General features: G+C 38.7%; 1 protein-coding gene and 1 long non-coding RNA gene across 9 annotated transcripts in view; one reads left to right on the top strand and one right to left on the bottom strand.

The window, feature by feature from the left end:
* Window positions 1–22,821, bottom strand: part of EML6 (EMAP like 6) — a 270,058-nt gene that overhangs the window by 95,437 nt on the left and 151,800 nt on the right. For all 8 annotated transcript variants that reach the window (XR_012003469.1, XR_012003468.1, XR_012003467.1 and 5 more), the window contains exons 8-15: window positions 18,209–18,410; window positions 16,396–16,533; window positions 14,531–14,787; window positions 11,924–12,136; window positions 7,654–7,821; window positions 6,251–6,357; window positions 2,861–2,979; window positions 596–782 (exon numbers count right to left, since the gene is read on the bottom strand). Coding sequence is in view for 5 of the 8 variants with exons in the window: in XM_072768387.1 (XP_072624488.1) it covers window positions 596–782; window positions 2,861–2,979; window positions 6,251–6,357; window positions 7,654–7,821; window positions 11,924–12,136; window positions 14,531–14,787; window positions 16,396–16,533; window positions 18,209–18,410 (1,391 nt within the window). In the remaining 3 variants the exon portion in view is untranslated. The remainder of the gene's footprint in view (window positions 1–595; window positions 783–2,860; window positions 2,980–6,250; window positions 6,358–7,653; window positions 7,822–11,923; window positions 12,137–14,530; window positions 14,788–16,395; window positions 16,534–18,208; window positions 18,411–22,821) is intronic.
* Window positions 2,660–21,007, top strand: LOC140600247 (uncharacterized). The gene is made up of 3 exons (XR_012003473.1): window positions 2,660–2,761; window positions 15,290–15,436; window positions 20,722–21,007. It is a non-coding gene; the product is annotated as an uncharacterized lncRNA (long non-coding RNA).

Here is a 22,821-nt window from a genome sequence, read left to right as displayed (position 1 = left end):
TGAAGTTGATTTTCTGTTTATGAAGTTGATTTTCTCTCTCTCTACACACAAAATGATTGAATACAGGGCTCTGTTTTGAGTGGCATTTTAATTATAGATTCAATCCAAAGTTTAGGCATTCTAAAATGGTTCTGATAGAATTTTGGTTTTTGAAAGGTTAAAATATAAAATAATGGATTAGTCAAAATTCATGACTAAGTTTCACAAGAATAATTATTCACCAAATGTTATGCTTTTATTAAAAGATGGTTCATTCAATAAACATTGATTGATTACAAAGGATATACTAAGTACTGGGTATACAGTGATGAGGAAAATATATTGAGACTGCATTTATGGAATTTATTTTGGTTTTAGTTTATCTTGTTCACAGATATCATGTCAGGACGAAATCCATTAGAGGCTTCCCAGTAGTGCTCTAACATACGGAGTGATGCTCTCACCATCATGAAATGACTCAGCATTCATTGAATCTTCAGCTTTGTGCCTCATGTTTTTTTCTACCAAGTATTTCTTGGATTAGTATGCAAACTGGGTGCAAAACTAAACCCTCTCTCTCTTTGGCAGGCCCCCATCTCAGAGGATAGACATATACCTGCCCGGTAGCCACGAAGTCCTTTACTGGATGGATGGTCAGGCTGAGAATGTCATCATCATGCCCCAGGTACAGCCTCTGGGAGTGCTGCTGTCTGTTATACACAACAGCAACTGCAGCAATGTGATAGACCACTTCTCCAGTTTGCGTGTAGAACAGATTGTTTCTACAGTCGTAGCCTCTGTAACTGAAGCACAGGTCCAAGAAATGCACAGGGGTTGAATGGACAGTGAGTCAACAGAGAAGAAGAGGTCAGAAGGCAAAGCTAACAGGCTGATATGGACATGCACAAGTAGAACCACAGGTATCTGTAGTTGCTAAGGTCCGCAATCTTCAACAAGAGTACGTGGACCTCAGAGAGCACTGTCTTAAGGGCAAATGGGCACTCATAATTTTAAAAGAATTTGTTTCTAGATCCTTTCTTAAACTAACCTTTCTTACAACTGACCAGTCTGAGAACATGCCTATGTGAAGGTGCAGGTTTTCCCTTCCCACCTCCCCTCTATCCCCTTCCTCTAAGAAAGTCATTCCTTTTGTCCACCTAGAATCTTACTATGGCATATCACCCTGGAGTGTTGAGCCTTGGGACACCAAAACAAACTCAAGTGTGGATGTTGAAAGTGAATATTTCCAACAACTGGGCATGAAGTTCGTTTGTAAATCAAGTGGTTTCCAGTTCTTTGCTTTTAGCAAAATTGAAGAGTGATTTAACTGAATTGTCAGGTAATAGATTATTAAACTTTATTTTTGTGTGATGTATCAAAATTATAAGATATACTTATCTGTGTTGCAAGAAGAGTTTAAAGAACTGAGGAAGGTTGCTATGATAAAATTGTTTCCATTCTCATCTACTTATTTATGTGAGTAAGCTTTCTCAGTGCTTATGACTATTAAAAATGAAAAATGGGAATAGAATCAACACTAAACCCTATTACATTCTAGCAAAATATGTGTGTGTATGTATATATCGGAACTCACTGAAAAAATGTTATTAAAATTGTTTTCCAATAAAATTGCTTATATTTAGTAAACACTTATTAGAATTTGTGCTATATTTATGTTGGTATGATAAGCTTGGTACTACTAAGAGTTGCAACAAAAATTCAATCCAAAAAAGAATGAACACTGAGAGCAGCAATGTCCAATAGAAATACTATGCAAAGCATGTAGGTAAGTGAAAATTTTCTACCTTAAAAAAGATTTAAAAATAGATGAAATTTATTTTAAGAACATTTAACCCATTATGTCTAAAATATTATCATATAATCAATATAAAATATTTTTTTTTAAGTAGGCTCCATGCTAGGCATGGAGCCCCAACATAGGGCTTGAACTCATGACTCTGAGATCAGGACCTGAGCTGAGATCAAGAGTCTGATGCTTAACCGACTGAGTCACCCAGGCGCCCCTCAATATAAAACATTTTAATGAGATATATTACATTCTTTTTTTCATGCTAAGTCTTTGAAAGCCAGTGTGCTTTAACATATGGCACATCTGAATTCAGACTAGCCATATTTCACATGCTCAGCAGCTTTAAGTGGATACCATACTAGATAACACAAGTTAGAGAGTTAGGATTAAAATTAAAATTGCGCTTATAAACATTTATTTCCTTGCAAAAAGTATGGTAAGGTGATCGATAAAAGCCTTTCAAGCATAAAAATACTACATTAGTATAAACTCTATGGGAGAAGTAGCATAGAAATATAGAAATATGAGCTTTTTTTAATTGATGGTGGTGGGAATCAAGTATCTATGACACTTAGGTTCCAATTGATCCCCTTAAATGATATATTTATAAAACACTAGATATTATATACTTCACAATCATTTAACCTAACATTGAAAAATTCTAGATGTCAATTTCAAATGTGAAAGATTGTACAGTATTTTTAAGAATCAAAATTATTTTGGGCATATGTGATCAAAATTGTTTGAAGAAAATATTGTCCTAGGTGGAGCCAGCTAAACAGAGCCAGAGATATGGGCGTCACAGGAGCAGGGTTGGGGGAGAGGATGGAAGGCAGTAACAATGAGCCGCAGAAACATAAGCATCATGGAAGTCAAGGAAGCATGAAAAATCTAAAGACACACGTTGTTATGGCTACAGAACATCAACTGACACAACTGAACAGAGAATCATGGTTAAGATATTAACTTCAGGTAAGTGCACACTGGAGAGAAGAGCCAGCCTGAAGTGGGACAGCACCAAGAAGAGGGGAACCCAGTGGTCTGCTGATAAGGCTGGTGACTAGCACCCACCCGTGTATGAACTGGAGTTTCAAGCTGTCCTCAGGAGCCTTTTCTCTTTTGAGGAAGGGCACTGCATGGTTTTTCTCTTTACTTTGTTGCTTTAGCTGAGGTAGATCTTCTTTGTAAACCTTAAAGCATAGCAGAAACATTTATTCGAGACTCTCCAGATTTCAAACATATTAATATCTTGGCATTTTCAGATCTTTAACTGTAGGAAACCAAGTTTTTGAGAAAATAAGTAGCTAAAATGGTCACCAGAGACAAAGTCAGTCATTATATAATGATAAAAGCGTGAATTCATCAAGAAGATAAAACAATTTTAAATACATACCCAACAGCAGAGCACCCAAATATATAAAGCACATACTAAAAGAACTAAAAGGAGAAATAAACATCAGTAGTGCAATAGTTGGGGGAAAATGTCTCTCTGAACAATGGATAGATGATCCAGACAGAGAATCGACATCAATGGAGAAACAGTAGATGAAGAACACTGCAGACCAAATAAACCCACTAGAGACATATACAGAACATCCCATCTGTCAGCAGCATAATAATAATATGCATTATTCTCAGGATACATCATATGTTAGCCCACAAAACAAGTCTCAACAAATTCAAGAAGATTGAAACCACATCAAGAATGCTTTCTGGCCACTGCGGTATGAAAGTAGAAATCAAGAACAGGAAGAAAGCTGGAAAATTCTTAAGTATGTGGAAATTAAACCATACACTTCTGGACAACCAATGGTCTAAAGAAGAAATCAAAAACTAAATTTTAAAAATATCTGAGACAAAAGACAATGGAAACACAACATTACTTATAGGATACAACAAAAACAATCCTAAGAGGAAAAGAGGAAAGTTTGTAGCTATAAACACATAAACTTAGAAAAAGGAAAACTCTCAGATCAACAGCCTGACAATATACCTCAAGGAATAAGAAAGAGAACACACTAAGCCCAAAGTTAGCAGAAGGAAGGAAATAATAAAGATTAGAGCAGTGATAAATGAAATCGAAAATAAGACAATAGAAAAGGTGAACAAACTAAGAGTTGGTTCTTTGAAAAGATAAACCAAATTGAGAACATAAGAAATGAGAATGAATTTTACTTTCTAACAAAACTGTCTTGAAATACCTTTCGAATCATTGGGATTCTAGATCATCTTGAGTTTAAGTAATGTATATTCAGAAAATATATTAATTTTCTGGTAAATAAGAAAGGATATTATTCAATAAAATTATCAATAAAAAATCAATAAAATGTTCTGCTATATTTCCTCTAAGGCAAGAAATCTCTTGATGATTCTGACATTTGCAAAATGCAGACCCCATGAATCCTGGTGATCACTCTTTGGAATAATCTTCTTTTGTGATCTCATGTATCTTGACAGATCAGACTCTGAGATTTAGAGCAAAGCTCTTCGTCTAACCTAGGATCTAAAATGTGCAACTAACTCAGAGAGCATTTCCTACAATCGAATCTAAATGTAGATAAAAAGTAATCTGTTTTCTTATCATGTATTCATGCCCTACCATCAAGAGATAGCAATTTAACACATTCAAAATGAAGTAAATCTATTAATAATTGCTCACCCTCATAAAGGAAAAATTCATGTGATAGAGCTTTATTATGATATATTATTGTAATAAAGTCTCTGGTTTAGGATTTAACCAAAAATCTTTAAAATAAAAAAAAAGGAAATCAGAAGATACCTCATTACTGCTTTGTCTATTGCAGATGCAATGAACTAAGCTTATAAAAGCTAAAGTTAATTATCCATCTGAGCCCATGATGCTTTTCTTCAGCTCATCAACTACTCAAGAGAAATGAATTTTGGGCTTGGCATTTCTACTGCATATTTGAACAATTCTCATAACCTAACCTCTGTGGACCTAAAATTCCCATCTCTAGAACAGAATAAAACTTCCTGCTCAAGTAACACAGCAACAAAAAATAATGTAAATCAAATAATATAGATGAAAGATTTAGAAAATAAGATGGCAGGGGGAATACATAAATCCTAGGCATGGATTTCAGTATAGACAAATCTTTCCATTCTTAAACCAGCAGCTTTTTGCTAAATACAAAATTCCCAACAAAAGAAAATTGCCTTTTCCCCCCTAAATTTTATGTTCACTTTGCATAAATTCCATTTCCCCTTGATATCAGGGTATAATAGTGTTTGGCGTGTGCATATTTCCACGTTAATAATTTCCTTTCAATCCTCACCTTTAGTTTTATTGCATAACACATTGTATTGATGCACAGTCAAGCTGATTTAGTCACGAACTTGACCCAAACCATCAGTTGGACTGCCTTTGTACTAATTTTTCAAACACTGAATCAGTGAGTGATGATTATGGGGTGAAAAAAAAGTCATCTGGAAAGGTTTCAGCGCTTATTGCTGAGGCAAAGCCAAGCAATACACAGAATGTGCACTTTGGAGAGAAGCCCAGATCCACATTCTTCTCTTAATACCCTGGGTGATGTGGACGTGGGCAAAGTCCTTAACCTCTTGGGGTTATCGTGGGTTGGACTTGGTATATCTAAAGCACAGGATCTAGCCCTGTAGAGCCACATGACACATGGCAGCTGCCACAGGCCTGTATGGTTAATCTCCATGGGCAACACTGACAGTTGCTATGTCTGGAGCCTGAAATCTTATTCACTCCATGTTCATGTACAGAGTCTGCTTCACATACGTCTGTGAAATGACAAGGAAGAAAATAGAACACCTATGGTTATCAACCATAAAAAGTGACAAGTCCCCAGATTCCTGTGAAGGACTGCTCTGTTTAACACTCACTGTTTAGCATTAAAATGAAATGTCTGCTTTCAAAAACCTAGGACCCAATTTGATTATGATTGTGTAACTTTTCTACTAGAGGTGAATTCTGATGTGAGATCATGCGTATTGTATTTGGGCTTTTACTTTAATTAAATGGATAATGGTCTTCATAATGGTCTATGTAAGTTGAAAGAGGAAAGCAGGGTACCAGTTCCCTTCCAAATGACCATGGCTCTGAGGCTACCAATTCTGTAAAGAAAACATATGCTTTTATGATGTTAAGAAAATGAAAATTCCTGTAGCTTACTTGCATATTTTTCTGCAAAAAAATATTTTAAAGTTTTGGGTGCTAGAGAGGCAGAAAACCCTGCATGGGGTCAGTTTTAAAATTTGCTACTACCTCCCACATAAAAAGTTTTAATAATGTGAATGGGTAAAGGCCTTATTTTCAATCTGTACTTAAAGACAAGAAGTAAGTGATTTCCTTATTCTTGTCTTGATTCTCTTCTGCATAAGTACCGGCCATTTTTAGTGCAACATCCAAATCCAAGGAGATCGACATTCTGGGCTGTAAAGCATCTGTTTTGAGGCTCTCTGCTTACTGACCTGGCGATCATAATTGATTTGAGTTTCTTGCTCAATATCAGAGTCCAATTCTGGCACATCAGATAAATCCGAATCAGATTCTTCACTGTAGGAATCAGTGCCACCTTCTGTAGAAACACAACCCATGAGAAACAAGCAAAAGTTCTAAGACCCAAGACAGCTTATAATATTTTATTTATTTATTTATTTATTTATTTATTTATTTATTTATTTTTTATTTTTTTTTTATAGAGCAAGTTGCTTATAATATTTTAAAAAATATTTTCTTTACTTTAGCAAAGTCAATTTAAACATCATTATGCCATTGTTTTACTTTGATGTAGGTTCTTAAAACAACTACCCCACCCCCCACCCATCTTTTGGTTAAGATCAGCACATTCCCTTTCAGGAGTGTTAACAGACCAGGACCACTACCTCCTCCTACCGCTCCCTGCAAGATGAACCCATTTCCACACTTCTATGAGATAACAAATCTTTGAGTTTTAAATCTTACTTTGAGGGGATCCCTGGATGGCTCAGCAGTTTAGCACCTGCCTTTGGCCCAGGGTGTGATCCTGGAGTCCCGGGATCGAGTCCCCCATCAGGCTCCCTGCATGGAGCCTGCTTTTCTCTCTGTGTCTCTAGAGCCTTTCTCTCTCTCTGTGTCTCTCATGAATAAGTAAATTAAAAAAAAATCTTAAAAAAAAATAAGATAAATCTTACTTTGAAAAGAGAAAAAAAAAAAAGACAAAAGAAATAAAAGATCAGGGAAAGGTTCTACCAAAACGAAGCCTGGAGCAAAAGGAAATCCAACTGTTTAGTTCAATAAATATCCCCTTACTCTTTTGCCGTCATGTCTACCAAGTGGTGGTAATTGCCACCATCAAAATCTGCAGAAACTCTCCTGATGAAAATATTTCCTACCTGGTTTTAAATTGTATCGCCTGGCAATCACAGTAAATAGATGCCATCTATTTCTGCTGGTATCACAGTAAATAGAAAGACTACACATCCACTGAAATGGAACACATTCGTCCCAATTGCAGTCCAATCTTTGAACTTCATTATGAAGCCAACACCTACTCCCAAGGTTACTCTGTCTCCCTGCTGCCTCACCACGGAGACCTGCCACAGTTTCAGTTGTCCTAAAGAGGCTAAATTGTCTTTGTTCCTGTTATTCTCAAAGGCTAATTCTTCATGTAAGCCTTTGACCTTCAACTTGTATGGCATAAACAAAATCCTTTGAAGGAAGTTACCCAACCGACCCATATGTGTCTCAAAGGTTTTTTCTTTTTAATTTTAAATTTTATAATAGGAATGAATTTTTCAAAACTGCTTTAAGTCTTTATCTCCCGAAGAGATGTTAAGACATTCCTTGAAATTTTTATTGACAAAAAATGCTGAAAAAGTATAATTGGTTTTACCCTGGGGTGCTGTTTCCAACAGACCATTGCTGACACCTTCTGGAATAAATCTCCACTGGAAAACTGAGTGGTCAGCTCCTCCCGTGCTCAATACCCACTGAAAGTCATGGGACCAGCGGACATTTGTGACATGTGCAGAATGGCCCACATACTTTCTAAATTTGGCTCCTGAAAACATATTTTTGAGGAGAAGATTAGTAATGAAAAAAAATAAAATTCACTGGTTAAAAAATTCAACTCCTATTCATGTTGAAAAAATAAAATCTTTAAGTATATTAGAAAATATAATTTTCAATATTATGTATCATAACAAGCAAAGGCTTCCAAAATTCTCTCAATGATTCCAGTATGGATTAGTCTAAAAATGGCCTTAAAATTTCAGTCCTGTAGCTGAAGACACGTCTCAACCTGTTCCAGATAATGGCTACTGCTTCACTGATTCTGAACATAAAACACCTAGGAACGATTATCTTACATTCTTATTTAAATACAAGACAGGAAGTCCTTTGCAATAGGGAAACAGAGAATAATTCTGTGGGGAAAAAAAGTCAAATTATTGTTCAAGGTCATATGGATGTAGTGCTGGGAGAATGAAATTGTGTTCCCTTGCACTGATTGCTTTACTCAGTGAACACCATCCCCAGGCAATGAATGCAGAAGGAAAGCTCTCGGCACTTACTGCTTGTAGCTGTACTACTAAGGTCTCGAGTACAGGGTTGGTACAGGGCAGCACAAAGGCAGTCATTGAAACAAGCAGGGTCCATCCTATCATGTGGAAGCCTAGTACTCCAAAGGCTATGGGAGAACTCAGGAGGCCAGCAAGCACCGCATCCCTCCTTCAGAAACAGGCCCTCTGAGGGAACCTCTTTAATGGGAGAGAAAGCCATCTGTTCGACTAAAACGTGTTTCAAATTCAAATGCTCATTGGAGAGGTAATGCTTTAAGTGTATGTGAAGGTGAAAATGACCACACTATTCAAAATACCACCACCGAGCTGCCCCATCTGAGCACTCTACTGTCTAAACACGAGATGTGATTATATTTTGTTTATTGTTACTTCCTCAGAAGAACAAAAGTTCCATGAGGGCAGGGAATTGTGCTTGATTTGTTGATGGATCTCCAGCCTCTAGAACAGTACGTAACAAATGTTTATTGAATAAAGGGAGGCCACATCCATCTCTTCCCAGGCTTTGCTTAGGACACTGTCACTTTACAAGGCCTCCCTTTGTTCTCTGAAATACGAGGAAGTCTCAGGCCTCTGCCTTCATCTCCTCTCTGATGGCCGTCACTCCCACGGCTGTAAGTACCGTTGATATGCCCTCCACTGCCAAACATTCATTTTCTGATGCTCAATTCTCCCTGGATTGCTGATGGCCCATGTGCTATGTCCACTTCGATGTCTAACGGGTGCCTCAAACTTATCGTGGACAATACAGTCTGAGGAGTTCCCCTTTTCCTTATCCCCTTCTCTCTCTCACACACACAGACACAGCCTTTTCCATGCTCATTTTCCCATCTTCATAAATGGTGCCACCAGCCACCCCCCTGCTCAAGCCAAAAACTTACGAGTCACCCTCAGTTCCTCTCTTTTCCCACATCCAATCCATCAGCAAGACCTTCAGCTCTATCTAAACACTGTTTCCTAACCTCAGGCATCTGTATTCACATCTATTTCTAATACTTTTGTCCAAGCCACATCGTCTCTTACCTAGATTTGTGCAAGAATCTACTTGAAGCCTCCCCTTCCCTAACCCAACCCACATGGTATCAAGGTGATCTTTTAAAAACTTAGATTGGTTATGTCACTCCTCCATTGTAAGCCCTCAATAGTTCCCCACCACACTTAGAATAAGACCCGAATTTCTAACAGTGGCTATAAGGCCCTTCATGACACGGTCCCCACTGCCCTCTCAAGCCTCTGATTACACAATGCTCCCCTCATTCATCACACTCCAGCCACGCTGACTTTTGTGTTTCTGTACTGCATCAAGCTCATCCACGCTCTACTAAAACCCAATACTTTTCTTCTCAAGGTCCAGAGTTTATGCAACCCATGTCTTACAACATCCAGGACACTTATTTTAGGAGGGAGTTCTTCAAGGACTGTGTGGGTACATATATGGCTGTGTTTGTGTCAAGGATTAATGGGGCAGCAGCACACAAGTCAGTCAAACAGGAGAGCCTTCCCTTGGAGAAGGAGTGGTGCCAAGGTGTTAAGACATGGCAAATGTCCGTGAGCAAGGCTTTGGATTTTTCTGTACAGTGATGGTCAAACAGAATGTAGTCTAAATGACATCAGGGAAAATTATCAGTATCGACACTAGTTATTTCAAAAGATTTAAACACTGTCAAAATGAAATGAAAAAAATCGGTTTGGCGATGTAAAAGTAAAAACCACTGTCAGCATTTTCATTAACTGCAGAACACTCATGTCCGCATACTGTGCAGCAGAAGCCTACACACATTAATTGCAAATGTGTCAATTAACTGGATTGTGAGTTTTATTTAATCACTGTGGAAAACTACAATGTTTGCTCAGCCTCCACACTTCTCATGGTCACCAGCCCTTGCTCATGGGGAATTCCTGCCACTGGTACCCTGGGCAACAAGTTCCACCAACGGTTACTGTTCCTGTCAACAGCACGCTTTTCTGAACTTCCCTGCCACAAAAGGGAAGTGTGTGTGAGTTCAGGCACACAAAGGCCACAAAAGTCTGAATGTCTCTGAGGCAAACTGCAAGATTTATAAACCGTGTGCCATGAAAAGTAGAACAAGTCAATTTGCTATGAAAATATGGATACTTCCGCAGACTGCTGAGGTGGGTTTTATTCCTCCCACCACACTGTCACTCAGCTGTCAACCTTCCCTTATTCTGCAATGTCTCCTGTACGCCAGCGTCCTCAGGGGTGTTTTACACATCAAGGTGTCTCACTTGGACAGACAGCACTGCTCAGTGCCTCCCTCGCCCTCCCTCATTCTCATCAACAAACCCACCATCTCTGTTTCCATTCCTGTTTCAAGGCCCAAGACCACCCTACAAGGCGGGGTGATACGCAGGAAACACCAATTCTTGGCGAGTTAACTTCTTCCCAAGTCCTGATCCTCGAGACCCACAGTATTGCTTCTGGCCCCGGTGATGTTTCTGGTCAGTTCCCTCATTCCTTCTGGTTGCCTAACTCAAGTTCCTCAAGTACATCGCTCAATCTGACAGGATAGGCCCTGTCTCAAAAGACCCATCAGGGAGAGAAGAGTGTGAATTAGGCATGTTGAGGTAATTTTGTGCCTCAAGCATTTTAAAGTGATGGCCATTTTGTCAAGTGTAAATGATGGCAGCTTTGCTGTGCATTTTATATTCAATTCTCAACTGTAACTGTTGCAGCTTCAAAACTGCCAGTTAGCCGAAAATGACCTTCTGATGACATTTTTCAATCCCTTTCCCTTCTTAATTTTAAAATCGTTCAAGTGAGCGAGTTTTTAGGCCACAGCACGTCCCCACTGATCACTTTCTGAAGATCAGGTTTTCAGGGTGCTGGTGGGCGGTCTCAGAAAAATCTGTGTAGGGGCTTTGGCTCAGCTTTGTAAGGAAGAAAAAGACAGGGTCATTACATGGCTATTCCAGTCACATCCTACAAAGTCTGAAGATGCCACAAAATTGACGTGACAAGATTTTAACAATAATAAAACAAAACAACAAAAGGCAAGGGGAGAATTTTCTTGAACCAAGCTTCCCTCTCAAAAATTTCACCAGTTATGTAAATTAGCTTTGCAAGATTAGTGCTACAAGGGGTCTGCGAACTGTGTTATCACCACAAAAATCACCTTTAGATTTTTATCTTAGATTTTTATCTTAAGTATGTCTAGAGGGACTTTGCTTGGCTTTCCATGTATAAGCACAATTAGCCGTGCAGCTTAAAGGATTTTAATTGCAATATTTTAATGTAATACATAATTTAAATTATGAGTGTTTATTTACATAAATAAAAACAAAACTAGGACTTGTTTAAAAAATGAAACATAAAGCTTACGAATCACAAACTGGCTAGAAATAACTCTAAACAAATTATGCCTTAAATTTGTAAAATTCTGTATTTTAGAACATCAAAAGTAAATAATATCAGCAACATATTTTATCTGAAAGTGTAAAAGAGTAAAAATGAATACAAAAATGAATAATCTGCAAGAAGAGACAAAAAGAAAATCAGTCTTAATTACACTGTGTACACATTCTAGATTAAATACTTATTCAGTGAAATCTCTCTTGTGGCCTTACCTTTCTTGAGACAAGGAAATTTAAACAATTTAACCAGTCCAAAATCATCGCCGGAAACCAGCACTGAGCTGTTGTAATTTGCATCCACGGAATTGATGTCAGTGACATCCGTATACTTTGGCCAAATTCCACTCACTTCAGGGCCTTTCACACACGTCCAGGAGGCCCAGGGAATCCCTTTGATTTCTTCTTTGCTTGTTAAAGGCTTCCCAGCTGGAAATAATCAACACACAGTAACATAATGTTTCATTTAAATAAAAAGCACATTCTAATTTACTTTATCCATTTTTCTTATAAAGGTTTAGAGAAGTTTAATAAACCAAGGAAACTCAAGATTTTAATCTCTTTTCCCAATTGGTGACTTTTTTTCTTCCAGCATGGTTTAGAGAGAGTGCATGATCAAAACTCAGATACGGAGAAAAGAAAGAAAATGATCATTGTATTTACTGTAATATTTGAAAGTACTATACAGATAGTATGCTTTGTATTATTGATGAAAAGATTTTTATGAAATCATATATTTAGTCACCAACATTTTGCTACGTGTTTAAAAATTTATTCTGGGGCAGCCCAGGTGGCTCAGTGGTTTAGCTCCACCTTCAGTCCAGGCAGGGTCTGATCCTGGAGACCCAGGATGGAATCCCACATCAGGCTCCCTGCATGGAGCCTGCTTCTCCCTCTGCCTGTGTCTCTGCCTCTCTCTCTCTATCTCATGAATAAATAAAATCTTTAAAAAAAAAAGCTTATTCTGAACTACTTTTCATAATTCGAAGAATCATAGAAGTGATTTTTTAAAAAAATTTAGGCTCCAATAATTAGTGTAAATATTTAATGGATATTATTTAAATTTAAAAGCATTAGACAATGAAAATCCACCATTTCTGATGAAGTAAATATAAGCAGTTAGGGAAAATAGTTCTGACAGTTGTGCCAAAAATGTTCTCAAGTGTATGGCACAACTCCCAGTGTGTACCAAAGGCTGCTGAGGGACGTCACCCAGGTGCATGCAAAGGCAGAAACACACGATACACAAATGCTTGGGAAAATGTCTAACCATATACAATTTTAAAATTCAAAAATCAAGACAATTTAGTGTATTATCTCGTAGTTTCTTCTTCAAAAATAAACAAATGTTTTCAAATAAAGAATCTGCGAGAACAGACACTCTTATACATTACTGGTACGATGTCAAATACTGGCATGCAGAAATTCTGGACTGTGACAGCATCCCATAAAAATTCATTCAGACGACCATAAAATCAGAGAGCTGACACACCATAGTTTTTAACCCAGCATTCCTCCTTTGGAAAATACAGTTCAAGGAAGTAACTCAGGAAAGAAAATATATCTTATACAAAGATATTTGGAGAGGCACCATCTGCACCAGCAAAGAAACCAGAAATGAGCCCAAATGCTCACTAACAGAAGGACAAGAAAGCAAATTATGCTATTATCACTGAGCAGGATGTTACTTTGTTATTGAAAATGATAAACATGTATTCCATGATTTTTCACATATGGAAAATATATATGAAAGAATTGCAAGCAAAGAAAGTAGACACACAGAAATATGTACCTAGTGATGGTGCGCTGATGAATTTGACAGAGCAGAGATTCTTTTAGAAGCTGAAATTACATTGGATGGTATATATTATTTCCTAGTAAATGATTTTTCAACAAAAAGATTAAGAAAATATTATTTGATGACAAGATTCATGATAAATACTAAAAATATCCCCTTCTATCAAAAAAAAATCATAGGCAAAGATTACAATACAGAAATTTGCCTTTTATGTCTGCCATTGTAGTGTAACAAACTAAATGTCACTAAATATTATAGAAGTCTGATGAACCTCTTCTAAAAAAGAGAGTGGAGGTGACAAGTAAAAATTGTGTTTTTTAGGGGCACCTGGGTGGTTCAGTCGGTTAAGCGTCTGCCTTCGGCTCAGGTCATAATCCCAGGGTCCTAGGATCGAGTCCTACATTGGGCTCCCTGTTCAGCAGGAGCCTGCTTCTCCCTCCACCTCTGCCTCTCCTCTATCACTTGTGCTCTCTCCCTCTCGCTCGCTCTCTCTAACCTACTCTTTGTCTCACTCTCAAATAAATAAAAACTTTTTTAAAAATTGTGTTTTAAATCCCACTTAGCATATTTCAATAAATGATATCCTAAAGACTTCTATTTATGAAGAACACAGATTTCGGACTAAAACTATCATAGCAAATGAGGAACATGCATACTGGTACATTTAGCATTTTTCAGTATCTTTACATTTAGCATTTTTCAGTATCTTTCTAGGATCCTTTTCCTTTCACTTATCTTTAGGCGTTCTTTGTAACTTCTAGGTGTATATCCTTTGCCCATTATAACCATTGCAAGCATTTCCGTCCAGTCTGTGCCTTGTCTTGCTGTGACCCCTTTCATTGTGCCTTGAGTTTTTATTTTAATATGTTTCAATGTATTAATCTTTTCTTGGAGAGTTTGAGATGTGGGGGGTGGCGTCTCTGAAAATATTCCTTGCCCTGAGATCATGACGACAGTCATACATGTTTGCTGCATGTGGTTCAAGGTCTTGATTCTCTCCAACGCCCAACACCCACGTAACTTACACGGCATCTTGTAGAAGAGGCGTTCTCCGGCGCCATCATTGGTCTGCAGGTACTTGCTATCCAAAGACCAGTCAATGTGTGTGATGAAACTAAGGGACTTGCTGCATTCTCCAATTTTCTTGTATCGCTGGGCAACGGCATACACGTCCACTGGGCCGTCATTGGATCCCACCGCGAGGTAAGAGCCATCTGGAGAAAATTTCATTTCATGAATGACTTCTTTTCGATCTTTGATATGAACCACTTCTGTCATATCTCTATAAGAATAAAGAGCAGCAATAAAAGGGGATAAGCAGCAAATCTAGAAACAGGAACCCAAGCCACGTCTTAAAATGTGTATGTCAGAGAAAAGGCTGTTTCAAAAGGGAGAGGACACCTACAGGAACTCCGAGATTAACTGCTGAAGAAAGATAGAAGACACCATTTCATTTCTGGCCATTTTAGGCAACATCAACCAACATTTTAAATGATATTTTGGGTTTCCAAAGTAAAGACAACAAAACTTAATGAAATGCCTATTGGCTTTCATGGTCAATTATGTATTATTTTTCCCTAAAACTTTGTGCTTTGAGAAATTTGGGGTTTGTGAAAGTGTTTTAAAAACATGTCCCGGAGGAAGGTAAACTACATCAGGTTACTTTTTCTCAATGACTTTTTTTAAATGTTAAATTCTCATGTAATTATTTAATCTTCACCACGAAAGGTCAACAATGCATACATGTATCAGACACTGGAATATTTTGTGTCCCTTCTGATCAGGTTCTGGTAAGAACTGCTGCCCTCATTGGAAAGTTGCCACCATGAGACAGAATTGTGACTAGCAGGTCCCCTGTGCCAGTACCAACAACTTCTTCTATTCCCAACAAACTCAGTGCACAAATAATGGCAAATATCAGCTTCTACATGGTAATTGTCCTCACTTGCTATTTCTTATTAATCACATTAGAGTTTACTGTAATGTCATCAAATAGAGTTTTGGGGGATATTTTTGGCTGGGAAATCCAACAAAAAAGAAAAAAATCTGGTAATCGGCCATCTCTTCAGACCATCCGCTAAGCAGAGAAAGAAAATGTTGCCCACCTACTCAGTAATCACTTATGTGTGGCTGGTAATGAGAATTTAGTGTAATAAACTACGCCAAGATCATTTTTCAAAGCTTTATAGAATTTTCTATGTACAAAACATGCAGTGTCTAATTTACAGCTTCATTTTCTTTCTGTAATCACAAATTGTGTAAGCCAAAAAAACAACCAGTGTGCTTAGAGAAATTACAAGTGTGAGTCATAATTTTTGTCCAGTAAATACAGGATGTTAATAAATATGAGATACTCCATCTTCTTTTTCATTATAAGTGGAAGAAATCCTTTACTCAAGCTTACCTCTAAAAATCTGGCACTGCTGGAGACTGCTTTATCATTTCTTTCTCTTTTCTTGGCTTCCTACAAGCCCATAACCCCTTGGGACTAGCTGTGCTTGGAAGTTCATTATTCACTGGATTTTAGAAAGGCTCACATACAATATATTATGTAACATCCCCAGTATGAGTTAGGGCAGCACCCCATATTAACCACATTAATATTTTTGTAGCATATCGCATGATAATTATTCCTATTGAGAGATTAATAGGCATAAACAGTCTCAAATCAGTTCATTTGGTCAAGATGTGCTGTCAAATAAATTACCCAAGAACTTTGGATTTTTGGAATGTTTGGATTTAGGAATTACAGATAGGGCACTGTGAATCTAGAGTGTTCTATCTGAAAGAGTAAAAGCATTTTTCCTGAAGTCCTGGCATACATTATGGCCAGGAGAACTAGTTTCAACAAGAGAGCATTTCTGATATCATTTTCCATATCGGTACATGCCTGACTCGGAGCACAATGAAAGAGCCATCCTTCATGCCCAGGGCCAGCTGAGATCCATCGGGGCTGAAAGCCACACTGCGAACTGCTTCCTCCATGTTACAGCGGGCAATCAAGGCATGGTCGGCCAGGCTCCACAGCCTATGCACAGAACAAAGTAAAAACAAAACAAAATCATGGTCCAGATGGAGGCATGCTCCTGAAAATGGGGAGCTGCACAGTGAAGAGCTTACTGATCCCTGAGGCAGCCTGCACCGTTGGGCCTAAAGCTCATGGTAGTCTTTCGATACCTCGTCCATTATTCATCATCTCACGCTGTTTTTAGCCTTGTACTATTTTAAGCAATGTAAGCTTTGCCTTACTAACATGCAGAAACTATCACTCCCCAGTAGACTGTGCCATCCTTATAAAATCCCTAAGCTGATCTTTCTCAAGAAATTAGGACTTAGACTCTTCTTAAATTTCAATATTCAGTGTAAAAGACTGTTTGTAATTTTAGCCAAATTCATAGTTAAGGGGAATATGACAAATTCTGACAGGGCTCCTTGGAGATGTTTGCAATTCTAAGACACATCAAAGTTGCCAAAATATAAAAGCCAAAGACTTTCCTTGAAATCATTTCTATCTGGATGTGTATAAATCGGGTATCTCAGGTGCTTGAGCAACATGGTGGCACCATTTTGCCTGTTGAGAGAAGGCTCAGAGTCAAGGAAGGTAAAGGAAGAAAATAGAGTAAGTTGAGTAAAGAAAAGCTTTAAACCAAATAAATACTTATGCCATGTGGAGACAAGTGTGATCTTTTAGATTGAGGGGGCTTCAGAGCTTGGTAGAGATCACAAAATGGATTTACTTTTGGATTTATACCTCATTAGTGAGTACACTGTGCCTTGATCAGATTCACAGGCGTACAGTATGAACAAGAGCAGAGGAGAAGCAGGAACCTCCAGTCTAGTCTACAATGTTCTAATTCAGCTATTAGAGCTCAAAAGCAGTAATCAATCACCAATCGACCCAGAAGCCTCTCCCTGCCACTGGCAGGCACTCTTTCTGGCCTACTTGTTGTTGGGCACATTTAAAGGTCAGCAGCAAATACAGAAATACTGAAGTCAGGGCACAGCCTTCCTCAATACCTCTAAACCTATGATCAGCCTTTCAACAGTCACAGAGATACTGGAAGTATGCTCATTTTGCTCATTTTATGCAATGCTGTGCTCTCAAAAAATAACAAATGATCCACAGCAAGAATCCTTGAGGCCCTAATAAAATTGCCTGTTTTCTTAGGAACAAGCACTTTCCTTTGATTTGAGGACAATGTTCAAAATTCCATCTGAGAATATGCAAAGAAATACTTGTTTACTCACACACTGAAGAGAATCCTGAAAATCAGAAATTTAAGTCCTGATGAAGACAAACTCATGAATTCACCAATGGAGATGAATGTCTATAACAAAAGTGTGAAATGCCATGTGTAGCCCCCTACAGAGGACCCAACATACAAGGGAGAAATATAATCTTACCACAAATGAATGCACATCTTCAACTGAAAGAGAAATGGGAGCCTATCTAACTAGTAGCAGTGTATTTTCACTTCTCAGAGCATTTTCATGACTTAAGATGAAGCCAAAGAAAGATAGCAACAACAAAATGCTAAGAAGCCAAGTGTTGTTGAGCTAAATGTCTCAACATTCCTCTTGGAACTTGTGTGCTTCTGTACTATGGTTTATCCTTCTCTTAAATAACAAGCAAATTTGGGCACAATAAATCTGTAATCCCAAGGCAGTCAGGGAGATGACAACTGCCATTGCCCAGGCCTGACCTGACAGAGCGGTCGTCACTGCCTGTCACAGCCAGTGGCTTCTTGGGGTGCAGGGCCAGAGCCCAGAGCTCCCCCTCACAGTGGCCTTGCAGGATCAGCATTGGCTTGTCTCGTTCGCGCACGATCACTTCAAATATCTCACTGTCCTGGGTCCCTGCTAGAAGGCGGTCTGCTTTCCAGCACACGCTCCGGATAGAGAGGCCTGGTGAAAATAAAGAAATAAAATAAAAGCGTATATTCACACCATTTACAAATAAAGAGAAACACCTAAATATCGTTTCAGCAGGATAGCATCTAATGCCATGCATCTTAAAAACCCTGGAAGGGGAAATGTCAACTCCACACACCATTCTGTATTATTTACCATTTCCTTGCATGTGTTGGTCATTTACCCTGCTCCTTGTGATCTTGGTTTTACACACGAGTAATCACTCCCATCTGATGTAGGGTAACTATGTGTTTTTTACATCAGCATGTATTTTAAATACTACATCTTAAAACGAGTGTGAGGAGAAATTGGTCTTTAGGAAAACCGACCCCTTTTTGAAATAATGTACTTCTGATCTGCTGTGGAAAAGTTAAGAGTCACTTCAATCTTTAGGATGCTAACACTGTATTAAAATTACATGTGGGCGATACTACAGAATGGTTAATTGCCATATTGGGTAAGTTTACTATGTATTTGATCAGAACCTAGACTCATTTTGCTGGATAAACAGATGTACCATGTCCCAGAAATATGCAAATGAAACTAATTTCAGTCTCAAAATACCACCAAACATTTGTCAGTGAAGATGCTATTCTCTTCTGACTTAACATTTTATAGAATCCTCTCCAAAAGCACAGTACTCCTTTGAAATACATCCTCTCCACACAGGTCTTCATTTGCCTGCCTGATTTTCTATTTCTTGGGCTTCTTGTGGTCTATTTTGATCCTTTACTGGGTACGTTATTTATTTACTTAGTGCCTTTTCTCATGCTTGAATTAGAAATACAGATAGAATCCTGCTTTCATAACTACTTTAAATACAGCAGGAATGTGGTAAGCTTTGAGACCTGAGCTGTCCCTCCGGTGGGCCTCGTGTCTCTGGTATAGAAAGTACCAGAACTCAGATCTCAAGGCTTTAGTCCTGCTCTACTCCTGATTGGCCAGACACACCAGGGAGTGTCCCTTTCTCTGTGGAAACCAGTTTTTCTCCGCATTAAATGCAGACTGTGATTATGGAGACCACATAACTTATCACCTATGTTGGGACCACTCTGAAAGGCAAATTAAACTTATGTACTTTAAAAATATTTACTTTTTAACCAAGAAAGCAGCTTTACCGTGTTGAAGTAAACATTTCTATCAAAATATTTTCAAATATGAAATTATAATTACGCTTGAGTACCAACTGATAAATCCAGAAGATGGAGAAGAGGCAGAGCACAGAGGATTTTCAGGCCGGTGAAACTATTCTGTACAACACTATAATGGTAGAGACGTGTCATCATACGTGTGCCAAAACCCACAGAATATGTAACACTGACAGCGAACTCTAACGTGACCTCTAGGCATTGAGCGATGATGTGTCAATGCAGCTTCCCCCACTGTAACAAACGTACCACTCTGCTGGGGGTGTGGATAGTCAGGAAGGCCGTGCATGTACACTGGCAGTGGGCCTAGGAGAAATTTCCATACCTTTCACTCAATTTTGCTGTGCACCTAAAACTGCTCTAAAAAAATTAAGTCTATAAAAAAAAATCCAGGGGGCGCCTGGGTGGCTCAGTCAGTTAAACGTCTTGTCTTCAAGACAAGATCAGGTCCTGATCCCAGGGTTCTGAGATTGAGCCCGATGTCAGACTCCCTGCTCAGCAGAGTGCCTGCTTCTCCCTCTCCCTCTGCCTGCTGCTCCTCCTGCTTGTGCTCTGTTTCTATCAAATAAATGAATAAAATCTTTTTAAAATGTCCAGGATAAGTGCTAAGCCAAATGGAATGCTGGGACAAAAGAAGGGTTAACTGGGGCTATATGGACATACTAACTATAATCCTCACCTTAATCAACTCACAGTGGTCTTAAAAGGAGCCAATGAGATGATGCATTTATTTATGAAAAAAAGTATTTTTTTTTTTTAAGGCACAAGGCTATTTTTACATGCAGTAACTCTCTTTACCCCTTGCTCTGAATTCACTGTGTGTGCCTTGAAATGGAAGGAGACAGCACATAGGCAGATTTATTATTCCTGCTTTGAGTAGTAAGTAGAGATACCTTGGCAACGGCTAGTTCAGGGTCACTCAAAATCCTGCCAGCAAACATCATGATGGGCTTTCAAGGTTGGGAAGGACACATATGTGGTGAAAGCAGCCAGGCTAAGATTGCAGAATGACAGGGCAGGCAGCTCAGCGGTAGAGGAATCTCTGCCTTGTAGCAACCATCTTTTTGCCCGATCCTTTCTTTGTCCTTCTCTCTTTTTCACACTTTTCCAGAGGTTTAGTTACCATTTTCTAATTAACATATTCCCATTTCTTTCAGGACAAGAGTGAATTTGTTTGCCTCAGTTGGCTTTGGGTCACTTACAATTTCTTTTTACAGAAGAGGTTCATTTTATTCTTCAGAAACAAGAAGAGGAATAGTCTATTCCAACATCAGCAAAAAAATCAAATAATTTACTTTTTATTATATTTGTTATCCATTTCCTCTCACTAGTGTGTGTGAATATAAGAGTTTTCTCAGTTTTATTCACTGTTGTATCCTCAGTACCTAGCCCAGTGCCTGGCATGCAGCATATGTTCAATAAAAATGGTTGACTAAAATAAAACATGAGAATCACAGACATTTCTTGTGTCCTTGGAAATACCAACAAATAAAAGATAACATCCTCATCCTCGATGAAAACACTGAAAGGAAGGAAGGACATATTCATTCATTTATTCAAATGGTTTTTATTAAGTACCTACCATATACTCAAGACTACAGCTTGGACAGTGAACAAGCCAGGCTCATGCCCCAATGTTTAAGACTTGCATCTGGGAGATAAGCCTCCAAAATATTTAGCTTTGAAAGCCAATAGGGCTTCTATCCATGAGCTCAACAAGGCTATAGTAAACTAAAAAGTAATGGTTCATTGTGGCTCTCCTCCAGGGCCCTGTGCAGAGGAAACAGAAATACCCAGTCTTTCTGTGAAAGAGGACTATTTGCTTAAAGTTTCAGTCTGAAGGGGAGGCATCTAATATAATACACACCTAAAGGCCTACTGAAATCCTCTTCAAAGACTGGGGAGGCTAGGGGATGCTACATTTGCACTTTCCCTCTGCCTTGTTCCAGTTTGCTGCAATCTCTTGGAAATAAGCCTGTGCACACAAGGGCACCATGGATTTTGTAGCTACTGCCCAAGAGCCATCCTTGAGCTCCTGGCTCTGGAGGCCAGCAGTGCCTACAATCCTGGCTCCCAAAGCACCCTAACAAATGGAGAAACAGTTCTTAATCAGCTACCCCCCAAGGTAGCAGAGACAGAGCAGAATGAGAATCCCAGTCTTTCTATGGAAGAGACTCTTAAGTTATCTTCATAGCAGTGGCCTGAGGGGCCAATTGAGAAATACATACCTCTATCCTCTCCAGAGACCAGGGAAGCCACTGGCTACCATCTTTGCACTCTCCCTCTGTCCTGCCCCAGGTCATCAGTGTCTCAAAGAAAGGAGCTTATGCTCAGGTGTGGCACCCCAGCTTTTTTGGCTGGCCCCCAGAGGATACGTCTCTTGAAAGCCTGGTTCTAAAGGCCACCGGAGCGTATGTTCACAGGTTCAACAGCATGGCAAGCAAACACACAAACAATTCTTAACTTAGCTATGACCCCAGGGCTCAGTGCAGAGAAAACAAACAGAAATGCCCATTTCCTGCTCTTTCCCTGAAAGAGGTATATGTACAAACTTTAAAAGCTGCTACCTGAGGTCTGGCCTCCAATTAGACTGAATATAGGTGCTAAGATCCTCCCCTTTGACACTGACAGGTCCTGGTACCCCCTCAACTACTAGGAAAGACAGAGGACCAAGTATGCTGTTTATACAATCATAAAGGGTTAAGGGACAACCAAGACCTAGGGCAAATTTGAACAAGAAGATTCATCTACAGGAGGGCATCTCTTTAAGACCTGGAGAGGTAGCTGTTTTATCTAATGTAGAAAAATCAACAAAGAGAGTCAAGAAAAAACAAACAGAAGAATGTGTTCCAAATGAAAGAACAAAATAAAATCTCAGAAAAAGCCCCAATGAATTGGAAATAAGTCATTTACTTGATAAAGAGTTCAAAATAACAGTCAACAGATGCTCACTGAGCTCAGGGGAACAAAGATTAACAAAGTGAGAATTTCAACAAAGAAAGAAAAAATATAAGAAAGTACCAAACAGAAATCACAGAGATGAAAACAATAACTGAACTGAATAATACACTAAAGGGGTTTAAGAGCAAACTAGATGAAGGAAAAAGATCAGTAAACTCAAACAGAGGGCAGTGGAACTCACCCAATCAGAGCAGCAAAAAAGAAAAAAAAAGAATGAAAAAGCACAAAGACAGCTTTAGGAATTTATGAAACAACACCAAATAGACTAATATTGGCATTATAAGGGTCCCAGAAGG

The sequence above is a fragment of the Canis lupus genome, chromosome 11 (assembly GCF_048164855.1).
Source record: "Canis lupus baileyi chromosome 11, mCanLup2.hap1, whole genome shotgun sequence".
In the NCBI taxonomy this organism is placed as follows: domain Eukaryota; kingdom Metazoa; phylum Chordata; class Mammalia; order Carnivora; family Canidae; genus Canis; species Canis lupus.
The sequence above is the reverse complement of the archived record's forward strand: the minus strand, read 5'-3'. Positions and strand labels throughout refer to the sequence as shown.